This window comes from Nannobrachium achirus (genome assembly GCF_963921795.1).
Source record: "Nannobrachium achirus genome assembly, chromosome: 17".
NCBI lineage: Eukaryota > Metazoa > Chordata > Actinopteri > Myctophiformes > Myctophidae > Nannobrachium > Nannobrachium achirus.
Window position 1 is genome coordinate 26,398,146 of NC_137824.1, and position 26,304 is coordinate 26,424,449.

The 26,304-nt window shown below is 41.9% G+C and overlaps 3 protein-coding genes across 4 annotated transcripts in view; 1 reads left to right on the forward strand and 2 right to left on the reverse strand.

The window, feature by feature from the left end:
* Positions 1–26,304, forward strand: part of LOC308302148 (phospholipase A and acyltransferase 3-like) — a 273,125-nt gene that overhangs the window by 190,730 nt on the left and 56,091 nt on the right. The window lies entirely within an intron of this gene.
* Positions 1–26,304, reverse strand: part of trpt1 (tRNA phosphotransferase 1) — a 218,002-nt gene that overhangs the window by 99,455 nt on the left and 92,243 nt on the right. The gene's annotated exons all lie outside the window — the stretch shown is intronic.
* Positions 1–26,304, reverse strand: part of macrod1 (mono-ADP ribosylhydrolase 1) — a 149,078-nt gene that overhangs the window by 56,289 nt on the left and 66,485 nt on the right. Inside the window, exon 4 of the mRNA XM_080746647.1 lies at positions 9,584–9,613. Within this exon, the coding sequence (XP_080602773.1) occupies positions 9,584–9,613 (30 nt within the window). The remainder of the gene's footprint in view (positions 1–9,583; positions 9,614–26,304) is intronic.

The window sequence follows — 26,304 nt, forward strand, 5'->3', positions numbered from 1 at the left end:
ACCATAAGATGACAGTGCATGAGGTAATAAAGTACAGAATGCAAAATGCTCATCACATTTAAGCCAAACACACATCTGTTAATTACTTATACTGTTATGTTTATTTACTCAAAACCTTTAGAATAAAAAGACTAGCATTCGCATTTTCATGAATTTGTAAATAGCACACATGACACCATTTTACTTGACACATTACTAAACCAATAATCTGATTACTGAAATACAATTTGATACATTTAGCTCTTAATATTTTCAATCTTATCTTCATAACCACTCATTATAAGATGACACAATTTCTGTCTGCTCGTTCCAAGTCTTATGTGGGCTATAGACAGTTCTGAAATCTGCCTACAAATGACATCATCAATGCTTCCAAGCTAAAAGAAACTACAGCCTCTCTTCCTAGAATAGAAATAAGTTGAACTAGAAGCCGTTGTTCTTGCTTAAATATTGAATAATAATGTTTTAAACCAAACCTGCCTACTGATGATGCCACTGGTATCTGGTTTTATAAGGTTTCTGATCTGTCCACAGCCCTCCTCTGAGACACAAAGTGAGTAGACAGAAATGGCACCATCCTATGAGCATTAGTGAGGACCAATAATATGAAGTTTGGCTGAATATGGGTGAATTGGTCCTTAAGTCATATTCAATTAATTGTTTCACACCTACACAGTACTATCTGGAGTGGGGGCTGGGGGGCACTATGTAGCAAAAATGTAGACTTCGTATATATTATGTGGTTGGGTTGGATGATCTGGATTGGATGCCATGCTATTGACTTAAAGGCCCGCTGACACGCCCCGAAATTATAATAGTATGATACAGTAGGTCACGTGGTCTCTCTGAAAATGGTCTGAAATAGTCTGAAACTCATGTCACAGTGTAATCTGCCCCTCACCCCCCCACAACAGCTGACCAGTACAGTAAGTAGTCTAAGTACAGTCAATTAATTTGATTGGCTTATAATTGCGCATTCCCACAATGACATCATAAAAATATTAACTTTAAGATGACTTCTTAAGGTGACAGTAGCCCTTTAGGTGAGTCGTGACAGTACCCCTTTAAGAATTAATTCTACTGTTGCACTCATTGTAGCTCACTCTGCAGCATCAGGTAAATACTCCCCAAAAAAGGGTTCAATCTTATTCCACTAAATAGTAGACATAAAAGATGTTGTTGGAGGTTGCTACCTCTCGCTCACCTTGTCCACTTGGCTTTCAACTGCCAGAGCAGGAGATTAATATCCGCTGAAAGCTAAAACGTAGTAAATCTTTGGTTGTGGCTGTTTGCTCTACCAGACATTTAGATAGGCAACTAATCTTTGTTAAGCGAGGCAGGTCAATTAGTGCAACTGGCATATTTTTGTTTGCTTTGCTCTCGTGCACGCCATTGATCTGGACGTCGGCGCTCGGCTTGCTACTATTGGGAGAGTGTTTTCTGCAGGTCGTTCAGTCCGAGTGTATCAAAGGGTGCGTTCGGAAATGCGCACCAGGTGTGTGCTCAGTGTAGTGAGTCCCTAAATCTAACCCTCATCCTAAACCTAACCTCAGTAAAACTATGCCTAAACCTAACCCTAACCTCAGTAAAATTATGCCTAAACCTAACCCTAACCCTAACCTCAGTAAAATTATGCCTAAATCTAACCATAACCCTAATACCACACCCGGTGCGCATTTCCAAACGCACCCTGATACACTCGGACTGAATGACCTGCAAAAGATACTCTCCCGCTACTGTTTGGAACTTGAAGGTAGGTAATGATTGAAACTAGAAAGATGCAATTATGGGAAATTGCAAGTATGGTTGCCGTGACACGAGTCACACTTGCAAATTCATTCCGTCTCACCATTTGAATTTTCTCCATTCAAGTCAATGGGGAAAATGTATTTACTAATAAATGAATGGCCATACATGGAGATCTCTGTGTCAGTCCTTTTATGCCCATATATGAGATCCCTGATATTAAGACCATATCTTGGAATGCCCATATATGGACATACTGGTTGAATTTGCGTTTTCCCATTTGGCTTCCATGTCAGTCTTGTGTGGTCTGTGACGTCAGACTCAGACATCTATGATGTCAGTCATCTCCATATTTGGGAAAAGTTAATTTTTTGCATTTTTCCATTTAAGTCAATGGAGAAAATGTATTCACTAATAAATGAATATAAATTAAACTATATAACGTATCTCTTAGAAAAAAATGCAAGTTAACGATGAAGCTGGTCGATTTGACATATGGCACAAGTGCGTGCTGGAAAAACTGTGGGAGGAGTAGCGCGGCAAAATAAAGTTTATCCGGGAAAGATGGAAATATGAATGGAAGGGGAAAGTACTATAGTCTGGTTGCCCTGTTAGGGCAACACAGTAATTACGATTATATTCAGTTTGATGTGTGGAATACAACCTCGTGGAGGCATAGCGTGAACGTTTACTGTGGGTTTATTCTTGTCGACATGCTCTCACATTGCTAGCTGTCTGTAAATCTATCGCCTTCTTTTCCATTCCTTCTGTCCCTGATGACTCACCCACCACGCCCGTCCCTCTACGCTGTCCGCGCTCTGCCACCCCTCATCTCACTTTCAGATTTTAACCAGTGCTCCCTCCCGGCTCTCATTTTTCCCCTCGTTCCTGCATGCCTTTTCCATCCCGTCTCTCCTCTTACCTCTCTCTCCTGCTAATTAACCCATTTAGAACGGGCACACATAACGTGTATCATTATTTTATGCTTTAACTATTGAAAAATAGCAGACATACAAGCTCACAGCGCGGCACCGAGTGCCGCGCTGCGAGCTTGTAGATCTGCTATTTTTGAAAAATCGTGAACATTTGAATTTTGACCCGATTCTATAAGTGTCTTTTGAATCCTTCTAAGGTTTTTTGAATTATGTTTCTATGTCAGCAATCTGGCCAGCCATTGTCAAAGAAAAGGTCCTTTTCACTTAAACGGAGCTCAGTTAGTCTGTTCTTGAGAGACTACTGTATGTCAGTGGTTCTCAAACCTTTTCATGTGAAGGACCTCCAAAATTATATTTATTTGGCCACGGACCCCCATCTCAAAATATTTAGTTCCAGGGACCACCCAGAAGCAAAATTTGAGTTACAAACGTTCGCTTTAAAAACACATCATATTCAAAGATTTGCACACATTTTCACGACTTTTTCCAAAAATAGCAGATCTACAAGCTCGCAGCGCGGCACTCGGTGCCGCGCTGTGAGCTTGTAGATCTGCTATTTTTCATTGGTTAAAGCATTCAATAATTTTAGGCCTAAATGGGTTTTAACAGCACGCCTTAACAAACCCCAAAGGACAGACACATCGCAAGTGAAAGAGAGATGTAAATTAATAAAATATAGAAAGAGAGGTGGGAGAGAAACAGCGAATGATAGAGAGAGATACCGTAGGCTGATACTGACTGATAAAAAGCAGAGAGAAAAGTGAAAGAATATGCCACACACTTTTAGTGGATACACTGTAGACTAGAGGTTTGATTCTCAGCCTGGACTGTGCCAGCCTGCATGTTTTTGTTTGTTTCTTTCTTTCTATTATAATGCGATCCGTCATAGTGAGAGACAGTTAGGCTATTCTGAAAGACACCGCACATAATTCTGGGGAGATTCTGTCATTCAGAAGTCTGTTCATTCCTTGCATAATTATGTTCTTGTCACCATTCACCAGCTAATCAAAAGTTACCATTTGAAATGTGTCAAAGTTTCTGCCGCCTACCCCACACTCGCTTTGCGAGTCATATATGCAGTAAGTGAGAGGAACTTAGGTTATGCAGTGATCCTGCAATACTGTACTGTAGATCTGAGCAGATTTCTGTCATTGAAATAACCAAAGAGTTGTTTAAAATACAAACATCATAACTTGTTTCTCATTGCATGGGAAAGCAACAGAATTGCACTTATCTAGGGCCACTCTGAAAAGACATGGGTTACAGCTGATAGCAGTCATTACAAATGTCTGACTACATTTGTATTTAATTGAGCAACTAACTAAATTACAGTTTTAACATAATTACAACACAAAATAAACAATCAGACTTAATGCACTGAAACATAGCTGACGTGTTTGACATTGACGTAGTTTTAAACTGGGGTCAGGTCCATAAATGCAGCAATAGGACGGTACAGGCTCAGACAGAATGTGCACGGGCTCAGGTAGGATCATGTAGTGTACATTCTTTTGGGTCAGATCTAAGCTCTACTGTTAGAGCTTAGATCAATTATGCAAAGTCATGGATTGTGAATAGTCAATACATAAAGACTTTAATCAAATACTGTAAGCCATTGCATGAACATGTGTTGTGCAAAGAAGATACAAATAGGCTTAGACACACACATGAACTTTCACAAGTACGTAAATATGCACACTAAATTAATACATATGCAAAGAACCTGAGGGATCACTCCATGCCTGGTGTTGGGAGGGTTAATTAGGGGGCATTGCCCCTCCGTCTCTGCCTCCCTAATTGCCCTCCATTGGCTGTTAGCCTTAAAAAAAATGTAAGCAGCTCCTATGAGGCGAGCCATCTACTGTAGAAGCGAGTCTGTCTGTCTGTCTGCGGCTAATCTTGCAAACCGCTGTACCGATCTGCAACACATTTCTTCTGCACGTTGCCAGTAAGCCAATTGGAAATCCCTTGAATATTTTTCAAATTTTTGTGATACTGAGGAAAACTGCGACTTTACATAATAAGATAGTGACTGTGATAACTGCTAAAACGTGCGATAGCTTATCAAAAGGCTAAGTTGGAACAAAAATGGACGTACAGAATTTCTTCCATTAATCGCAGACTGATAAAACTGCCCCCAGTGAATCTGAGAAGGTTCACGCAATAAGGACAGGAGAAGAAGCAGCTAGCAGCACAGGAGGATGGTGTCACTAGCAGCAGTAAGGAAAGTCATCCTTTGCATCACAGAGTCCAAGCTGCAGTGGACTTTCCTAAACACAAGGTTCCCCTTCACCACTGGTTCCCAAATAGTGGGTCGGGACCCATTTGTGGGTCGCAAACACATATTTATGGGTCCCTTTGTTTTTGTTTTCCTACTTTTAGTTTTTTAATTATTATTCCAAATATTTTCAAAAATCATTCCCAAAAAATGTTTTTAAAAACAAAATTCAAAGATCGACAATTTCTATTTTGAAAGAAAAAAACGTCAATTAGTGATTATTTGTTACAATTTATTACATTTATTAGTTTGAATAACTACGCCTACTTATCTCTCTGGGGTATTATATCCCCGATTCCCTGTGTGAAAACTGTATGATGCTCGGTCACAGCATGCATGGCCTGTCGCTGTCCATCGCCAGTGGTGCTGAATCACTGGCCAATAAATGCATGTACAGTATAGTGACGTGGAGCTGTCCTTGGTTTGTCCATTGTATCATGTATATTGTATTTCTTTTTTGTGTAATTCGGTACAAGTTTTACTTCCGGCTTGTTTGGCTTAATGAAAGACAATAGGATATTACAAGGGTCACTCGAGAGAGCTTATGTTTATCTGTGCGTCAGCTAGTAACCCTAACGAGTTTTTTGGGGGGCTTTTCATGGCTTTATTGATAGGGCAGTAGACTGACAGGAAATGGGGAGAGAGATGGGGAGTGCAGCAAAGGTCATCGGGAACGGGACTCGAACTCGCGACACGCTGTCAGGCATCAGAGCCTATGTGGAATGTGCCTGGACCACTAGGCCAGCAGGCGCACAACGCTTTGCTTAATTTAGCATTTCTTAAGTCATACTGTGTAATTTATTTCAATTAAACACAATACATTTTTTATATAATCTTTCATTTCTATATTTTTCCACAATAACCATTCCATTTATTTTGGAACACAATGCAGGACCCTGCAGGATTCATTTCATAGCACTACTACGTGTTTTTCTTTTGAACTAAATTCAGGGAATCGCTGTTCTAACAGACAACATAGCTACTGCCTACTGGAAGTGTTGCCAAAAAGACTACTAAAATTGATCTTACTTTATATTATTATATAACAGTATTACGAATTACTATTAATAATAATCATAATCATAATACATAAGGTATTTATGTGGAGCTGCTCATGCTTTTGGTGCAACTGCTGTGGTGATTGTGTGTGCCCTCATACGCCCATCCTATTGTCTTGCTCTGGCCCCGAGCCTGGATCAGTCCAACATTAGAGCTGTGCACAGAGTTTTGCCAGGACGGCTGCTCGAGGGCAGTGATTAACCTAATAGAGATAAACCACCTTTGGCCGTGACATGCATGGGACAGACGTGCCAGGCATGTCCTTAGCCAACTTGTCAGGAGGAGCAGTGGTGGGAAAAGCACTCAAATGTTTTACTTAAGTACAAGTATCAATACTGCAATGTAGAAATTCTCTGTTAGTCTGTAAAAGTCCGGAATTCAAAATGTACTTGAGCAAAAGTACAAAAGTATTGGTATCTAAATGTACTTAAAGTACCAAAAGTAAAAGTAAACTAGCTGATCTACAAGCTCACAATGCTTGGCGATGTACTCAGTTACTTTCCACCAGTGGACAATGGACAGACATACTGTACCAGGCATGTCCTAATAGCCAACAACACTAGCCTATACCTTTGTAGTGAATGGGAGCAGGGCAGTTATGTTCAGCAAGAGAGAAATGATGTAGGCACAGAGAACAGGCAGACTCTCTGCTATGAAGGCAGTCCAGCAGGTGCTCAGGCACTGGGTGGCTCTAATGTGTGTACATACAGTATACCTGGGTTGTGCATTTTTGTGTCAGAAAGCAAAGAAACCCAATTTAAGTTGACTGTGTCATCCAACTATGGTGTGTGTGCACACTGCACACGTGTGTGTATTCCCAGCAGTTCCTTTGGGCGTCCGAACGGCAGTTGCTTCACTACAGAGACACTTCAGAGCAAGCAATGCTCAGATCTGGTCTTTGAACACCCAAAGGAACCACTGGGAACAAACACACACGCACGCACGCACGCACGCACGCACACACACACCTGAGACATCACCATGGAGACTGAGAAGTTAGCATATAGACATACACACATACTGTATGTTCACACATACTGTACACGTTTTGCTGTCAAATATGTACGTACATGTGAGTATTAAGTCTATTTTCAGAAACTAAATGCCCAAATGAAGACAGACTAAAGTCACAGGCAAACATGGCTGAACAAAAATGTGCAAGTATTAACACACACACACACACACACACACACACACACACACACACACACACACACACACACACACACACACACACACACACACACACACACACACACACACACACACACACACACACACACACACACACACACACACACACACACACACCCACCCACACCCACCCACACACGCACAGCATTTAGCAGATGCTCTTTTCAAGAGCGTGAAACACAAGTGTGACATCAAAGTATGCAGAGGAAACATGAATCCTATTCCACAAATAGTGCAATTTGGTGCCTCAAAAAACTATAATGAAAAAAAAACAAAAACAAAAACATTGCATGGATGCACTTGGGACGTATCCTCAGTGATGTAGCCCAAGCTCATCTGGGTTTCGGGTCTCGCAACATCATACCCCTCACCTGGGTGACCCAGCCGGGGTTGATCAAGTCCCGACTTATGTCCCAGTAGCTACCCACGATCGGTCCCACTAGGGAAAGACAGGCCCATTCACTCCACCACTCCAGAACTACTCTGCCAAGACTAGGAAAGGAAATCTGGCGCTTGGAAGGACTAGGCTCTGTGGATTTACTCCTGTCCGGGCCCCTCCTACGTCTCACCATGTCCACTCCTGCTCTCACCAGGTCCAGGACATGTGCGTTGCACCAGACTTCAGCCCCAGACATTTCACTCAGGAGTGGTGGATTCTTGAGCCGCAATGGTACTGCAGGCTCCATTTCGCCCAACGGTGGTGCTGCAGGCTCCGCTTGCGGCTTGAATGGCCCTCCTAAAGGCCTAACCGTGGGTTTGTTGGGCTTCTTCCTCACGGAAGACACAGGCTGGGGCGCTAACCCAACCTGCTCCCGGGTGCCGCCTACATTCCGGCTGTCACCCGTGTTACATCAAAGTATGCAGAGGAAACATGGATCCTATTCCACAAATAGTGCAATGTAGTGCCTCAAAAAACTAAGATACCTTGTTAATCATACATCATATCTAGCACCACCAGTCTGAGTTGTCTACCCAGGCCTGTCTGTCGCGTGGTGCAGCCGTCAGGAGTCAGGACACGTGGAAACTGTATGTAAATATAGTATAGTTTGTACGACACAACGACAGATGGTACAACTGGTCATGTTTGCAGCACCGCCTATGCATAGAAATGACAGAGCTTTTGGAGCTCTGTAGTGGCCCATCAAAATGTGATTTCAATTTGGTATAATTAGTGTGGCTGCTATGCTTGGCGATGTACTCAGTTACTTTCCACCGCTGGACAATGGACAGACATACCAGGCATGTCCTAATAGCCAACAACACTAGCCTACAGTATACCTTTGTAGTGAATGGGAGCAGGGCCGTTATGTTCACAAGCGGACGGACAGGGGTGAAAACAGTCTCCACCTCCTGGCCAGAATGGCCTGGCGGTGATATAATAACAAAAAATATGAATAAGACACCATTACCAACATGCTCTCTCTGCATAGCAAATCCAACAAGAAGGAGAGAGGAGTTAGGGGGTGTCGCTTGCTCGTACACAAATGTTGAGAAACCCTGTATGCAGAGTAGTGTGTGTGTGTGTGTGTGTGTGTGTGTGTGTGTGTGTGTGTGTGTGTGTGTGTGTGTGTGTGTGTGTGTGTGTGTGTGCGTGCGTGCGTGCGTGTGTGCGTGCGTGTTTTAGTGGGTGTGGGTGGAGCATTAGTGGTACAGATTTATTACAAGTATCGATTAGCTATGAACTTCCAACACTACACACACACACACACACACACACACACACACACACACACACACACAGACACACACACACACACACACACACACACACACACACACACACACACACACACACACACACACACACACACACAACAGCATAAAGCAAAGTACTGAGTCAACAATACACTGAAAAATGACTGTTTATTTCCACAGCACTCCACACCCATAAATTATGAGTTTGCACCTGCACTCAGACAAGTGCACGTGCGCGCACACACACACACACACGCGCGCACACGCACACGCACACACACACACACACACACACACACACACACGCATACACAACTCTAACACCTGACAAAACAAAGACATACCTGTTATCAAGTAACCATGCACACAGATGCAGGCTTTTACACACACAGTCATATCCCTCCCAAAGACACATACACATATGCATACATACTGTACAGTAAAGTGTACGCACGCACACAAGCAAACCCACAATTTTCAGTTTCATTTAAATCCAATAGTACAACACACTCTAACATACTGTATGTTAATTAAGACAATACAACATTGTATGCACACATGTGAACACGTGCACACACACACACACACACACGCGCACGCACGCGCACACACACACACACACACACACACACACACACACACACACACACACACACACAGGAGAAGTGACTCTTACCTCCTCCTCCCCCCAGCAAGCTGTTGTTGGCTGAAAGAAAAGAAGGAGAAACCGACAGTTAAAGATACTATAAATGTTGACAGACTGTCCTTTAATTGATTGATTGAAGTATTTATTAGAAGTTTTGCATAGGAAAAGGTACCGTTTCATGACAGTACAGTTCACTGATACAAGGTATATTTCAATTGAGATCCTTCTCTTTAACTCATATAACATTGAATGACAGAAGGATAGAACACAGTGCTTTTATCAGAAAAGCACTTGTAAACAAAATCCATTTGATTCATGCCTAATGTAAACATGTGAAAGTGATCTGTGTTCAACTCAATGCTATATCAGTGGTTAAAGCTTTTTGTAGGGCTGTAACGATATAGCAATTGAATTGAAAAATCGATTTTAATTCGCAATGATCTACTATATCGTTTGCAAACGCAAAATATTGTACCGTTTTTGCTTTGTATCGTATCGTATAGTTTTAAAATGTGGTAATCGGTATCGAATCGTTTTGTAATGCAAAAAATTGATTGTATGGAAACTAACTATTTGCGTCTTAGTTGTCTAATTACCTTTCCATTGCATATAGGTACTCTTGGTCTATTGATAAATATTGATAAATGTGTGTAATCTCTGTGTTCATGTCAAGGTGGGTTTGTCCATATGTGTTGAAATATAATGTATTTGCTAGATAATCACAGCGTTTACTTCCATAATAATAGATTTTTTTTACACGTTTTACACAGATTTAATTTATTTGCTAAATAGTTACTATATTGATTTTAAATCATTGAATCGTATCGTATCGCCATGAATTAACCAATATCGTCCATGTATTGCATCGTTAACCATGTATCGTGATGCGTATCATATCGCTGTTAAAATGTATCGTTACACCCCTAGCTTTTTGGTTTATGGTGAAGAAATGGTGCTTTCATTCATTCATTCCATTTTGTAGGATAACAAAAAACAAGACCCTCCAGTGCCCACAAAGTCACCATCACTGGCTGTTTAGAGGATAAACAGCCTTGAGTTACAGCACGGGTATTCAACTAGAGTAGGCAGGGGGCCACAATTGTACAATCACTTGAAGTCGTGGGCCATAAGACTGTGACAACAGAAATTAACAAAATGTTCATGTTTGACCGTTTGTTGTGTGTTATAAGTCCGATACGACACAACAATGGACCTGTATGTCCAATATGGCAACTTGTTAGAGCCTGCTTTTTCTGTGGCAGTCTTTTATAGAGCACAGGCTTAGATTTGATATTAACAAAAGAGGAAGTAGATATTTCAGTAAGTTCTACATGGGTCATTGGCAAGCATCTTTGCCGGAAGAGTATTTGAGGTAAGGCTGGCAAGGTGAAGTGTTTACATGTTTGTGTGAATGAAAGGTTTTTTTTTGAGCACCCGACTGGTACGAAATAATTCTCCGTCATTTCCCTATTCACGGCCTGCCCACTCAGCAACTTCCTGGTGCTGAAGTCACATTTTGAAGGGTAAAACCCGGCTAAAAGCCCATAGAGTTAACACAGAAATCGCAAATTTAATGCAATTTCCGAATAGTAAAGTATAAAATACGGCTAGCATGATCAAGAACACAAGATAGTAAAAGGCACAAAGCATTATAATTTACTTTACCGTTCGAAATAATGATTTGTTGGCTTTAAGTCCAGCTATTTCCGTTATAGTTTCCCCTTCTAAACTGACGTCAGCACCAGAAGAGAAATTTGCTGAGTGGGCGGGCCGTGAATAGGACTAATTATTCACTTCAAACACATCTTGTGCTCGAAGTGAATGATGATGGAGAAGATGGAAGATTGACACAATGAAGGTGAATTATTTATTTAGGGTAAATGGACAACATCCAGCCTCCTCCAGAAATCTACATTTTCATTTGCTTTGAAAGCATTATGTAATTGTAGATTTCTGGGAGAGGCTGGTTCAAGAGGCTACTCAAGGCCCAGAAATGGTTTCAAATTAAATGCTTTCAAATGGATTGATGAACTGCACTCAGAACTCATCTGTTGAGCTCCTGTTAAAAATAATAATAATTGCGGAACATTCAAAATGGTCATCCTGTACAACCAACCATCCAATAATAATTTGTTATTTATAAAAAAATATTACTTTGGAATAGGTAATATTCTCTAGGAGCCACAAGAAAGCTCTGCTAGGGCCGAATTTGGCCCGCGGGCCGCCAGTTAAATATCACTGAGTTACAGGGTCTCATCTTGACCCTTCACCCCTGTGTTAAACCTAAAATCACCCCAACAAGAGTGACTTATGGATGAACATAACAAAACATGTTCCGCGTCTTCCGCCTTTATATTGGGGTGCGTGTGTGTGTGTGTGTGTGTGTGTGTGTGTGTGTGTGTGTGTGTGTGTGTGTGTGTGTGTGTGTGTGTGTGTGTGTGTGTGTCTGTGTATTTTGGGAAAACAAAAGATGTCCTGCAGTTTCCTTATAAATGGTGTGTCTATATTTTAGTGTAATTTAATGCACAATAGAGGATACAAGTAGAGTCAATAAAAAAGGACACAGCGCAGGAAAGGAAGGAAGTATATTGCATTAACACAGAAGAAAAAAAGTAAATATTAGTCAAATCTTACTTGAGGCTTGTACAAATCTAATACTACAAGATGAAGATGAAGGGGTGGGGGGTTTGTAGCTTTTTCCAAAATATGTATTATCTGAATGTCAGCCATGCTTGCATATTCAGCAATGTTCCCTGTAGCCTGAGGCCATTTAAAACTGTTTTAGCAACTCTGAGCCACTAACTAATAAGTCACAAGCATCGTATTTACCAATTGTTTCTTTGCTTATGGATCGAATTTGGGATGCTGTGATCATGTTAGGGAAGTAAGTAAGCATATTATCTCTATACAAAGACAGTTACAAAGACAAGTTACACAGTGACTGTCTCCCTATTTGTTATATTCTTTTCTGAGAAACCATGCACTGTGATACTAGTATATTAGTCCTGGGGTTCCCAAACTATTCCATGCCAACAGCCCCCAAATAGCCATAGCCTCTGGCTATACATATTGCATACAATATATATATATAGTATATACTTTATGCATTTTTTCCCCTCTCCTTTGCAAATGTCCCCCTGCCACCCCCTGGCAGCACAGCACGTTTAAAACCTGTATATTACTCAATCACTGATGATAATAATTGTATTCGGAGAGAGTCTTTGGTTGTTAAAAGGCAGCACTCAGCACAGCATTTACTTACATTTATTCTCCCATTAGCAAGAAAGAATACAATTTAAATTTGGCCTGTTTATTGTTAAATTCAATAGCAAATGTACTGTAAAATATTTTAAGAGTGTGGATAGTTTTCAGGATTAAAATAAATGTTCTTAGGGATTTTTATGGTATAGAAATACAGCTCATTTGGATGTGAAGCCACAAACACAAATGTGATTACGGTAAGCTCGTTTATTTTAATTTGATCAGCTGCACAGATTAGAGTCATGTGTCTATAGCTTTGGCAAATGCTCTTTCTCCTTCACTAACGCTGATTGAGCTGCCCTCGGCCACGTTAATAGCATGTGAACTCTTAAATTATGATTATTCCCCTTTAAAGCATAAAAAATGCATGAAGGGGGAACTGATGACTCCCGACCAGAAATCATTGTGCATGGAACATTAGAGTGATTCTACCGTTATCAGTTCATCACCGGAGCTCAGCAAAAAGCTTCCTATCTCGCAGGGCTGACGTTCCCTCGTTGATGCCATTCTACTTTCCAACACAGTTCTCACGACACATTTTGTACACAATGCCATCTGTCTACTAGAGTAAATAATAAAAACAATAATACCAAATATGTCAACTAAGGCTAGTCACACTACTGCCATAGTGCCACTCCAAAGCAACAGGTCAAGTGTTAATGAGAGACAGAAACAGAGAGAGACAGAGAGAGAGTTCAAGTCCCACTGCTGATAGAGATATCGTACCTGCCATTCTATGTGCACTTTAACTTTATCTCATCAATAATAATAATAAATATAGCTGCAAGCAGCGATAAAGTGGCCAAGGTAGAAAAAGTAGGAAAGCAAAAAAGCATCAAGGGAAAGCAAAGAAGACATCAAAGAAAAACTGGAAGCAGTGTTCTTCCGAACAGGTCTCCGGCAGGTCAGGTGTTTTTTTTTTTGGCCTAGTGGTGACTATAATAGGCAAAAGTCAAAAGGGTACCACATGTTCTTTGGCCTTTCACGGCAATCGGACGCTGCATGCGGGATTTGAGGCATTTTGTTCCAAAAATGGGTTTTGCAAAAATTGACCCGCTGGTGGCGCTATAACAGGCCAATGTGAGAAGGGTGGCATCTGTTCCTTGGCCTAGTGGGAATGTGCGTGCAGAATCTCACACAAATAGCAGGCTGCGTTTGAGACATTTTGTTCAAAAAGGAGCAATCCTGCAAACCTTGGAATTCAATGTTATCCAATTAGATAGAATATGATATTGGACAAATCCGTCATGATTACATCACTGTAGAGATACTGTGTGCCCATTTGTGTGATTATCGGATAAAATCTGAAGGAGTAATATTGAAGAATGCGTTTTCGGCCTTCTGGTGGCGCTATAAATGACAGAGACTCTGCCGATTTTACACTAATCGGCATAGTTATTGGTAAAAGCACAAATTGACCTCTACACAACATCTATGCAAAAGACTATATGCAACAGACATAAAATAGTTCCAAAGAACTCCTCAAGGTTTTAACTCAATATCTTTATTTTCCAACTTTTTCATTAGTTGTCTACTTGTCTTTGTTGAAGAGTTGGTCATCAGGTTGTAAACCTTCAAAACAGAGGGTTAACAACCTAGCCATTTTCAGGCATGTCTTTTAAATCACAATGTTTTTAAATAATTCAAGTAGTAAACGTCTTCAAATAAAGTTTTTAAACATTAAGTATTGTGAAGTCTGAACCCAAACCAGCACACGGAAACAGTTCTCAAGGTGAAAACGCAATAAGCGTTGTTTTATTCAATGGGGCGTTCCCCTAAAACATGAAATAAAGTTCTTCCCAAAACCGGGGCTTTTAACTCAAAATATGCTTCTTTCCAGAACTTAACAAACAGGGGTTACATTCGAAACATATGTTTCACAGTATGCCGTTGCTTCCATTAACACATGCCATTTCTCTTCCAAGACTCAGATGCAGCTCCTAATTTGCCTACAATGGGAACAGATAGAACCACCATTAGCAATGTGGCAAAATACAGAGCAAATGTGCGACAGAGGAGAACATAGTGGAGTTTTGCTTACTGCTCGATGGAAGAGTCCCTTCGAGAGCCAGCTACACAGTGAAGCAGAGCTCGGTGGTTAAGAGCAAAAACATTTGGATTGCCTGACTCGGAGAAGCTGTGTTGCGGCCAGGTGCTGACAAATCAAACTGATTGCAACAAGCAGCCATCTTAGCTGCTGCATTCTGGGAAATGTAGTTTTTCTGAAAACCAAACTAAGCCATCAGTTAGATTCAGTTCACATGCACGCACGCACGCACACCCGCACACACACAGACACACACACACACACACACACACACACACACACACACACACACACACACACACACACACACACACACACACACACACACACACACACACACACACACACACACACACACACACCTGTGCCTAACCATTCTGCATTAGAGGTGGGATTTATGGCTCTTTGAAGTGAGACAGTACCATCGATCTGGCTCACTGAAAAGAGCCGTTCAAAAGACTGGCTCATTTGGCTCCTTGTATATTTATATATGTTTAAGAAGAATTTGTTTAAAAATGAATCCACAAGGTGGCACCACATTCCTCTGCTGACAGTTGAGATCACAATTTAGTATTTACCCTTTTCATAAAATGTGTGTGTAAATTAAGCTACCTTGACTTTTGTTATTCATAAAACACCAAAAAAAAAACAAGCAGGCAACAATGAACTCGCTCCTCCACTTGTTCTCTCTCTCTCTCTCACTCACTCACTGTACTCAGTCAGTACTCAGTGGAGTAGCAAGGAGATGTTGAATTGGGGGGAGGGGGTCTCCCCCCAAATGAACGGCTCTCTACTGCGCGAACCGGATCCCAACGTTCACTTCAAAGAGCCGTTCAAAAGATTCGATTCGTTCGCGAACGTCCCAGCTCTATTCTGCATCTAGCCTAAGGCCCAGATCATGGGAAAACCCTACTCACGTCAGGGTGGGGGGTCCCCAGTTCAAATATGATTCTTTTTGGTTTCAGTGATATTTGGACTTACCCTCTACGGTAGTTCATCATGAACATTTTACTTTGCATGTATGTTTTAGAGGCAGAAGAATAATTTGCATAAAACTTGCAATGTTGATTGAATTATTAATAAAGCATGTTTCAATTAAAAAAAAAAAAACGATCTGACAGATCTTTAGATATTGGTCCAAAGTTCATGTAAAAAAAGTTCTGTGCACGTGACGCGAAAGTTCCGGAATAAAAGCGGGTTTAAGTGTTTTACAAACTGCTCAAAATTGCGGAAAATCTAAGGGCGGAGCTTACTTAACAAAGACACAGATGTCTTCCGCTTGAGTCAAGGCACGCGTGTAAGCAAGTTGCATGTCTTCAAACGAAACGAGGCATGACTTATGCCCCTTTAAAGTTTGAGTTTTCAAACGCTTCGTATAGCGCCCCCCTTTGGCCAATTGGAGTAAGATTGCTTTCAGTGATATTTGGAATAACCCTCTACATATTTGCCAAATGCCATGAACGTGTCACTTTGCATGTATGATTTAGAGGCAGAAGAATAATTTGCATATAACTGCAACATTGAGTGAATTATTAAAAAATAATGTTTCGCTTTAAAGAAAATCCGCCTAAGTTCTCAGACCGTATTGGTCCAAAGTTCATGTAAAAAAAGTTTCGCGCACGTTACGCGAAAATCCCAGGAGGAGATACATTTTTACTGTTTTTCATATAATTCAAAATTGTGGGAGAGGTAAAGGTCAGAGGTCAAAAGTCAGAGCGTAAAAGTTGTTCGGCATGAGGAGACGCATACGTGTATACAGGTTTCATTGCTGTACCTGAAACAGGGCATGAGCTACACCAGTTCAAAGTTTGCACTTTCGAAGGCTTCCTACAGCGCCACCCTTTGGCCGATTGTTGCGAGCTTCGCGTTTTAGCCGTTTGGCATAGTCCTCTGCCATACTGCCATGAACGTGTCACTTTGCATGTATGATTTAGAGGCAGAAGAATAATTTGCATGAAACTGCATTATACGGTTAATTATTACAAAATAATGTTTCGCTTTAAAGAAAATCCGGCTAAGTTTTCAGACCGTATTGGTCCAAAGTTCATATAAAAAAAGTTTCGCGCACGTTACGCGAAAATCCCAGGAGGAGATACATTTTTACTGTTTTTCATATAATTCAAAATTGTGGGAGAGGTAAAGGTCAGAGGTCAAAAGTCAGAGCGTAAAAGTTGTTCGGCATGAGGAGACGCATAAGTGTATACAGGTTTCATTGCTGTACCTGAAACAGGGCATGAGCTACACCAGTTCAAAGTTTGCACTTTCCAAGGCTTCCTACAGCGCCACCCTTTGGCCGATTGTTGCGAGCTTCGCGTTTTAGCCGTTTGGCATAGTCCTCTGCCATACTGCCGAGTTTCGTAAAAAGCGACTGCACGGTCTAGCCGCTAGAGAAAAAGTGGCGGAAGAAAGAGATGAAGTCCAATAACAATGAGTGGCCAAGGCATTGCCACTTTGTGGCCTTGGCCACTAATAATAACAATAATTTATTTAAATCACTCACATTTCCCATGTGAGTGAGAGACAAATACACCCCTCTTGATTCTTGACAAGATATTGTCACAAGCACTAACCGTTCCAGTTAACTATTCAGATACCTCACTATGTTTATATCTATTGGCCACTCTCCAAATGTACTCTTATCAACAGCAGGTACAATGTCAGATAGGATAATATGATAATCATATTCACAGTTGACTGCCCTTTAACTCATCTAATGCAATTCATTTTCCGCCTCCGTCCATTAAGTTGTACCAAAATGAAATTGAACTCCAAGTTGCTTCGATACAGAATGACTTTTTCTCCACATTTTAAATCCACCAAAGGATTCCTATCTTAACCTAATCTCTGTGTTATTCTTTATTCATATGAATATATAATTAACATTGTCTTATATAATGGCAATATAGGCCTATGATATTTTATTAATGTGATACTTCTGTCCTCTTTATCTGTAGTGCTAGGTGCTTGAGACAGACCCCCTGTCTGTGAGTCCTGTGGGGACAGAAAGGCATCAAAGACACCTAAACGCACATGTGCATGCATGATCACGCACTTGCAGGAACATGGATGGACACAACCTCAAACACATGAGGAGTGTGTGCTCACATGCACTCTCTCGCACGCACGCACGCGCACACGCACACACACACACACACACACACACACACACACACACACACACACACACACACACACACACACAGAGACAGTCGCTTGCGAGCAGTCAAGCGCACACACACATACAAATTTAGACGGGCAAAGAGTCGATGTTAGGGTAACCATGGCAACTCCAAAGCCCAAAGGTTTGTTACTGAAACCTAGTTAATTAGAGTGAGAGAGCAAGAGAGAGTGGGAGAGAGATATAGAGAGAGACAGTAATGTCAATACTCAAGGGGAAGCATTTCACCATCTGCCAAAACCCCAATGCACCCTCTATACACTGATGAGGATACATGCGTGTGTGCATGTTATGTGTCTATGCCTGTTGTTCTCCAACAGTGTTGCATGTAAATAAGACAACGCACACAAATACTTTCTCCTGTGGCACTGTAAGCATTGAGGCTAACGGTTTCTCCTTTTTCACTGGCATTACGTGAGTAATTGGAATATTTAATTCTGAGCGGCTAAATAAAAGGATGGTAGCATCTGTTGCAGAAATACATCCAATTACCAGGAGGCGGTGGGGGCACATTATCCAACTAAAGACAGGGTGGAGTGAGAGGGAGGAGAGTGGGAATTGGGGGTACTGGTGGTATAGGACAGTGGTTCTCAACCTTTTCAGACTGTGACCCCCAAAATAATCATATTTTAACTGGGGACCCCCCCCCACCCTGACGAGCACTAATAGTTGAGGCATTACATTTTGTATAACACGGTTCTATTGTGAAAATAGCAGATCTACATGCTCACAACGCCTCGTATTTTCACAATTTTCTTTCACTTTAACTTTATGTTGGTTTGTTTACTGTTGAGTGATTAAACAATGTTGCACATTAAGTTAATCATCTGGGGACCCATAACGCGCTGAACCGCGCCGCGTTGTGAACTTGTAGAGCGGTTCTTTTCACTGTGCAACACCGCCACGCAACAAAGTATAAATCAGGCATTAAAGTGTCACGGGAGGAGAGGAGTGCATGGGGACAGAGACGGAGAGGAAGGGGAGGGTGCAAGAAAGGTGACTGAGCAAATGAGTGAGGGGAGGGGGGTCAAAGAGAGAGAGAGAGAGAGAGAGAGAGAGAGCTAAGGAGGGGGCAGGTGATAGAGAGGGATGACAGAGTGAGAAGAAGACAGAGACAGAGTGAAAGAGAGGTGAGGGTACGTGGAGAGGAAAGACGCAGGACTAATTAATTTTGGGGGATCAAACGCGACAAGATGGAGGATACCTTCTGTTGTTCCTGGGGAGGTAAGTGGGTTGATCATCCTGGCTGTGGATGGAGAGGGAGGAAGGGGGCAGGGAAAGGGAGATGGGCTGAGGGGTGGATGGATGGACTGACTCAAGAGTGAACGAGAAGAGCAGAACGGTAGACAGCTGAAGGAGCAGGGAGATGAGTGATGACTTTCCAACGATAGAAGGATAGAGAGAGAGAGAGAGAGAGAGAGAGAGAGAGAGAGAGAGAGAGAGAGAGAGAGAGAGAGAGAGACAGAGAGGGGGAACTTAACCAATGTTTGATTTGTTGTAAAGCCTGGTACTCGAATGTAACCACATGTGTGTGTGTGTGTGTGTGTGTGTGTGTGTGTGTGTGTGTGTGTGTGTGTGTGTGTGTGTGTGTGTGTGTGTGTGTGTGTGTGTGCTGTGTGCGCGCGTGTGCGTGCGCGTGCGTGCATGTGAGTGTGCATGTGACTGTGCGCGTGTGTGTGTTTGTGTGACTGCACACACGTACATAATGGTTACCACATACAAAAGGGACTTTGAAGTCAGGCATAATGATGTTGATGATGATGGGCGCTATGAAAATTAGTTCCACACACTGGCTAAAATCTCCATTAAATCAGCTCATCTGTAAACAGGTCTGTTCCAATTTAACCACTCCCCAGCTTTCTCTCTGCGGCCCTCCATCTTATTTTTCTCTCTGTTCTCCTCTCCCCGCGACTCCCTCGCTCCCTTATTCCCCGGGCCCCAGTGCTACCTGTTTGTGTATTCCTCCCTCTCGCTCTCCCTCCATCTCTCTCCTCTTTCCACTTGTCCTAACCACCATTATACCTCTTTCAGTCATTTAATCTCTAGCCATCATTTAGTTTGCCCACTTGAGCACGCCAATCAATTTGCACATGTCCTTATGGAAGGGGTCTTCAACAGCGGGTCAGGGACCACTAGGGGGTCCTCAGAGTTACTACAGGGGGTCCTCCAAATCTTGGTGTGATAGAAACTTTCTTTCTCCTTTTTTATATTAACCACTTGAACCCTGGCGTCCTAGCCACATGTGAGAGCTTTGATGTAGAGGGGAAATAGTGCAGATTAAGTACAGAGTAAAAGGTCAAGTTTATTAAGTATTGACGGTTCAAGTGGTTAAATATCTGAAAACACAAATTTACATGAATCCAAAATACACTGATGATCAAACGATGAAACTATAATCTCTGAAAAGGTTGTGGGGGTCCCTGCTTCATCTCTCTCTCAACTAAGGGGTCCTTGGCCTGAAAACGTTGAGGACCCCTGCCTTATAGGGAAAAAGGACTGGCCTACATGGCCCAGGGATGATAATGGCAGACGTACAGTACTGTATAGCACTGCACTCTGATCTGGAACTTTATGCTGGAAAATAGGCCTATTACAACACCACCCATAGTCTTGGGGCCAAATTGGAACACCTTCGTTAGAGCAAAAAGAAAAATATATTTTGGGATTAAATGTTTTTGTGTCCTAAGAAGAAGGTGACAAGAAGAAATGGTAAATATAATCTGACACACTGATGTTTGAATGCAGTAAGGCAGGGGTCTTCAATGTTTTCGGGCCAAGGACCCCTTAGCTGAGAGAGAGAAATGAAGCAGGGACCCCCTCAACCTTATCATAGATTCCATATAGTTTCATCGTTTGACAGCATAATCATCAGTATATTTTGAATTCATGTAAATTTGTGTTTTCAGATATTTAACCACTTGAACCCTGAATACCTAATACACTTGACCTTTCACTCTGTACTTGGTGTGCTCTTTTCCCCCTTACACCAAACCTTTGCCAAAAATAGCCGATCTACAAACTCACAACGCCTCACGCTGCGAGGCGTTGTGAGCTTGTAGATCTGCTATTTCTGGCTAAAGTTCTCCGAATATGGACAGTTTGGACACTAGGGTTCAAGTGATTAATATAAAAAAGGTGGGGGAAAAAAATGTTCTATCACTCAAAGATTTGGAGGACCCCCTGTAGTAACACTGAGGACCCCCTAAGGGGTCCCGGACCCCCTGTTGAAGACCCTTGCGGTAAGGCACAAGATTCAAGCAGAACTGGGCTAAATAAAGCAGCACAAAATGATCCAACCCAGGGTCTCTCAACTCTAAGCGCAAAGCACATGATGATATTCGTAATGTCAAGTACTGCTCCCTTAATCAACTGCCACAACCCACGGTAGACACTCAGCCTCTTGATTAATTTGTAATCGGTTTGTACTTTAGTGTAGATATGATTCAAATTCATATAATAGACCTGTACTTAACCTTGGGATTGTTGTTGTGATTTCACTGAACCACGATGGGATAATTAATAGAGAAAATATAATATATAATATTCCTGCAAATGTTATGCAGAGGAGAGAAGACTGGTCCTACAATGTTGGTAAAAAGTATATAGACCTAATCATTCAAGGCCTATACTGTATACTAACCAACATGTATACTAACCAACATTGTGTCGGATTTTACAGTAGAACTCGAACACGTTACTTGAGAGGTCAAAGAGAAACCTTTCAGATTTCTGCACCATGCTCTGACAAGGCGGTCAGTCAAATCAACAAATCAATCAATCAATCAATAGCTAAATAGGAATGTTTAAATAACAATAGCTGTTATTGGGAAGAAGAAGAATAAAAAGCACTTGTCTTGTACTCACTTATTTGAATTGCATTTGACAAACATTATGCTGTGCAAAATCCTCATGTATTGTTATAGAAGGGTGAACCATGTGGTCTCCAAATAGACAACATGGCTCACAGTGTGCACAATCCAATTTTGGAAAGTAGCAAATCCGGCTGTGCTGCAGATTAATGCTAGCTTTTGTAGATGTATGATAAAACACTTCAGAAAAGGGCATGATTGCTCGGCCTCCAAATTTGCTTTTCAATCTTGACCTTTTGATGTTCAGATCTAGCCCACCTGGTGTATCATCTCACAACGATACAACAAACATTGGACAACAACATTACTGAGACATCATTATTAGGGATGGGTATCGTTCACCTTTGAATCGATACGATTCCTTTTTCAATACCTGGGAATCGATACGATACCCTTTTCGATACCATTTTCGATACTTTTTATTTAAGTTTAACTGCGGTAGAGCAGAGGTGATGATGTTGATCACACAGTGTGGCGGAGCGGAGAGTAGAGACGTTGGATAATCATCATAATAATAAACATTATAGGCTATTGTCGGCTATTTTCCACAGTAACGAGTGTAGCCTACTAAAGCAGTCATTAAACTCTCAGTAGCCCAACTGTTACTGATGCGACCGGCCAGGGGTGCGTTCCAGAGTATCGAAACGAGGTATCGTTTGTTTTTACGTGAACCGATACCCAATAGCATCGACGTCATGAAATCGATACCATTAAAATTATCGCAGACGATACCCATCCCTAATCATTATTGCATAAATTATGAAATAAAAAAAATAAGAAATAGGTTCTCCGTCCAACACACTGCAAGAGGTTCCATCCACAGTTCTCCTACCCCACGGGCCGCAGTGCAACCACACTGCCTCTCTATATCTTATCTACAGCAGTGGTTCCCAAACCTTTTAGCTCAAGACCCAAAGGAGAAATTTGCCTGGGACCCAAACTAGTGAAAATAGCAGTTCTACAAGTGAGCTTGATCTGCTAAAGACAGGATGCCGTGATTTTTTCCCCCCGCCTACAACATGATCATCAGGTATTATGATTATACTTGGAGGATTTTTTTTATTTTATTTGTTTAAGTATAGACCGTTTTCCTGAGCGCTTCCCTGTAGAGGGCGCAGGGGCATTGGGCAACCAAACTATTGTACTTGTCTGAATTTGTTCCATCCTCCATCTTCCATCCAAGTACGGTAAACATATTTTTGCAGTGGAATTCCTCCCACAGTTTTGGTGGCATGCACTTGGGCCATATGTCAAATCGACTTTCTAGTTTCATTTTATTGATGAAATACTTGATGAAAAGTTGTGACTTTTTTTTACATTTTCTTGAAATAACAATATTTTGTATGTAGGAAACAGGAAAAAATAGGTAATATTTACTTGAAACCCATAAAAATTGTTCCGCGACCCAAACATGGGTCCTGACCAAGGGGCTAGATTCGTTCGCTGGAATTAAAGCCCATTCCCAGGTTCTTTTTGAGCCTGCCGTTCCTATTAATGGTCCAGCAGATGTCGCTATTTCACCTTATACAGGTGGCATTGACTCAATACCAGGCGTGTCGTTGCCAGGATTTTATCTGAAGCAAACACGGAAGTCAAAGTTCCTATGATTGGCCGCTAGTTGCGCTGTTTTTTCCCCCGCGAGGTACCAAAAAGAATTTGTCTACATTGGACCCTATTCGTCTTCCCCTTTGATTTTCTAACCTTAATAAACGTTGTCATAAATACTTTATGGTTCCTGTCGCTAGTGAAAAACTCCCTTTCAATCACCATGATATGCGTTTTGAGCAAATGGTCCAATTTATGTTAAACTTGATGATAGATTTGCGGGGGGGAGGGGGGGAGGAGCTGATACCAGCCGGCTGTGTTCTTCTTCGTGTGCTGTATTTCGGGAGGCTCCGACCACATTCTCCCATGTATCCCTGCGATTCCACGTGACCGTTGGCAGCCAATAGCATTCCTTATGATTCCTGGGGTACCTTTCAAACAATGATGGCGTCACCCATACAAGGGACAAGAAAACCTCATTTTCGCTGCATAGAAAGCAATGGTGTCGCGCCGTCCATATTTTTCTACAGTCTATGCTCAATACAGGTCAATGAGGATTTGGGCGAACTTGATTTTATTTCCTTAGTAAAACTTTTCATAAACACTTTATGCTTTCATGTAGTCTTTTTTAAATCATCATGATATGCGTTTAGTAAAATGAATGATAAAGTAGGCTATGTTTCTAAGCTTTATGGTGCTACCAATTGAAGACCCGCTCTCGCTGCGTTTCCCCTCAATAACATTCATTTCAGTTTCCATTTCTGGACCCGATATAGAAAGATGGCTTATTTTAAATCTGAAAAATAGGCTTAATTTACGGTCTGTAGAAACAAATGTTGTGACGCTGTCCATTCATTTTACATGCAGTCTATGGTCCCGACCCACAATTGGGAAACAGTGATCTACAACAGTTTCTCAAATGGGGGTACGTGTACCCCTAGGGGTATGTAAACCACAGAGATAATGTAAATACATTGCAAACTATGTCTTGAACCTTTTGGAACTTGAATAAATGCCTTATCAGTAACTAAAAACAGATAGGCAAAGAAGAAACATTAGATTATGGCTTAAATGATTGGAAAGATAACTAGACATCGTTTGTAATGATAATCAAGTTGAATGGTCCTCCTCTGTTTATCAAACGTTTCTGCAATTAAATGTTTAATTCTTGCCATTTTCTTATTTAGTGATAAAAGCCTGTTTCCTTCAAGATGGCAATTTGGTTTGACTCCAGTATCAACCATTGCAGTTAAATGAGTTACTCAGATTTTTTATGAGGACGGGACTTTATGAAGATTGCGCAATATATTTAAAAGGGTTGGTCACACAAAAGCTCTACAAAGCCAGTTCTCACAATCATCTTGAAACCATTGATTAAATTGTAAACCCCAGGGCCGCTGACAGACTATACTCTGAAGTTAAAATAATTACATGTGAAGGCATTTAAAATCCCAAGTGGGGGCTGTGATGGAGTAGCCTGAACATAGCAAAAAATGTGAAACCCAGTAGGATTTATAAGCCTTCAGTTATGATTTTCCTGTTAAACTAATTGGTGGTTAGCCTGCCCTATAGCAGACAGTCAACAGAAAGAGTTTCACAACAGAAGAGCTGCCTTTATTGAAGCCTGGCTATTAGATGTTGAAACTAGGCCTACTTTACCTGATGATTGGCTGACAGTATAGGACAGTGTTTCTCAAATCTTTTCAAATTGACACTTATTAGCCCGTGGACCCCCATAAGAGAAGATTTCTTTTTACTACTCTTAGCAGTGATTCCCAACCATTTTAATTTCAAAGACCCCCAGTTTGCATTAGGCTATGGACCCCCATTCAAAGGCATTTCTATCTCTGAGACCCCAATTTATATTGTAAAATACAATTATGTTAATTTAACTCTGAGAGTGTACAAAAATGGAACCAAATGCAATTTGGTTACAGACCCATAAAGGGTCCATTCGGTACCTAACTATCATTTAGCTGGGGACCCCCTGGAACTCCGTCAAGGACCCCTGGGGGTCCGCGGACCCCACTTTGAGAACCAATGATTAAACAGATCAGGCTGCACCAGGCCCCCCCCCCCCCCCATCCCCTAAACAAATCTCAACAGCAGTCAGAGCCCCCGGGTATCAGAGGGCAGCCTCTGAGCTCAAACCGCAGAGCTTTCAAAGCTCATTCATGTGCGTAAGAGCAGAGCCGGGCGATGGCAGTTCGTGTGTGCACCTGTCAGTCTAAATGCTCGCTAGACTTCTCTGTAATTGCCAGACCGTGGCGACCTGCTGAACCCTGTAACGGAGCGCACGGAGGCTGGAGCTCCGGCGCGCCGCTTGTCGTACGGATAGATCACCCTCTCTGCGCGCTCCGAGCCGACACAAAAACACCAACCCGCGCTGCGCGCAGCGTCAGTGTGAGCCGAGGATGCGCTGGAGGCGACACCTGTCAACCCCTTTAACAGAACAAGAGCTGGGGTGGGGAAAGAAAGACCGAGAGGACCCTGAGAACTAGAAGACCCGACCGACGCACTGTGCGCCCTAGCTGGGAATAGAGATTACCGGTAGTTGCAGTGTGCAGATTGTTCTAAATTACTATGACAAGTCGTTTCTGGAGCCGGAGTTGAAGCGAACTTGAAGTATAGATGTCGGATGAGAGCGATCGAGAGAGAGAAGCGCCGAGCAGGGGAGCACAGCATATACGGATGACTTAAAGTCTTAAGAGGTTAGTCACTTTTCTCAACACATACAAGCACAGGACATGTCATAAAGCCTACGGCACCGTATCTTATGGAGCCTATCTATGCCATCATATTTGATTCATTAGTACGGTGGTTTTCAACCAGTGGTCCGGGGATCACCAGT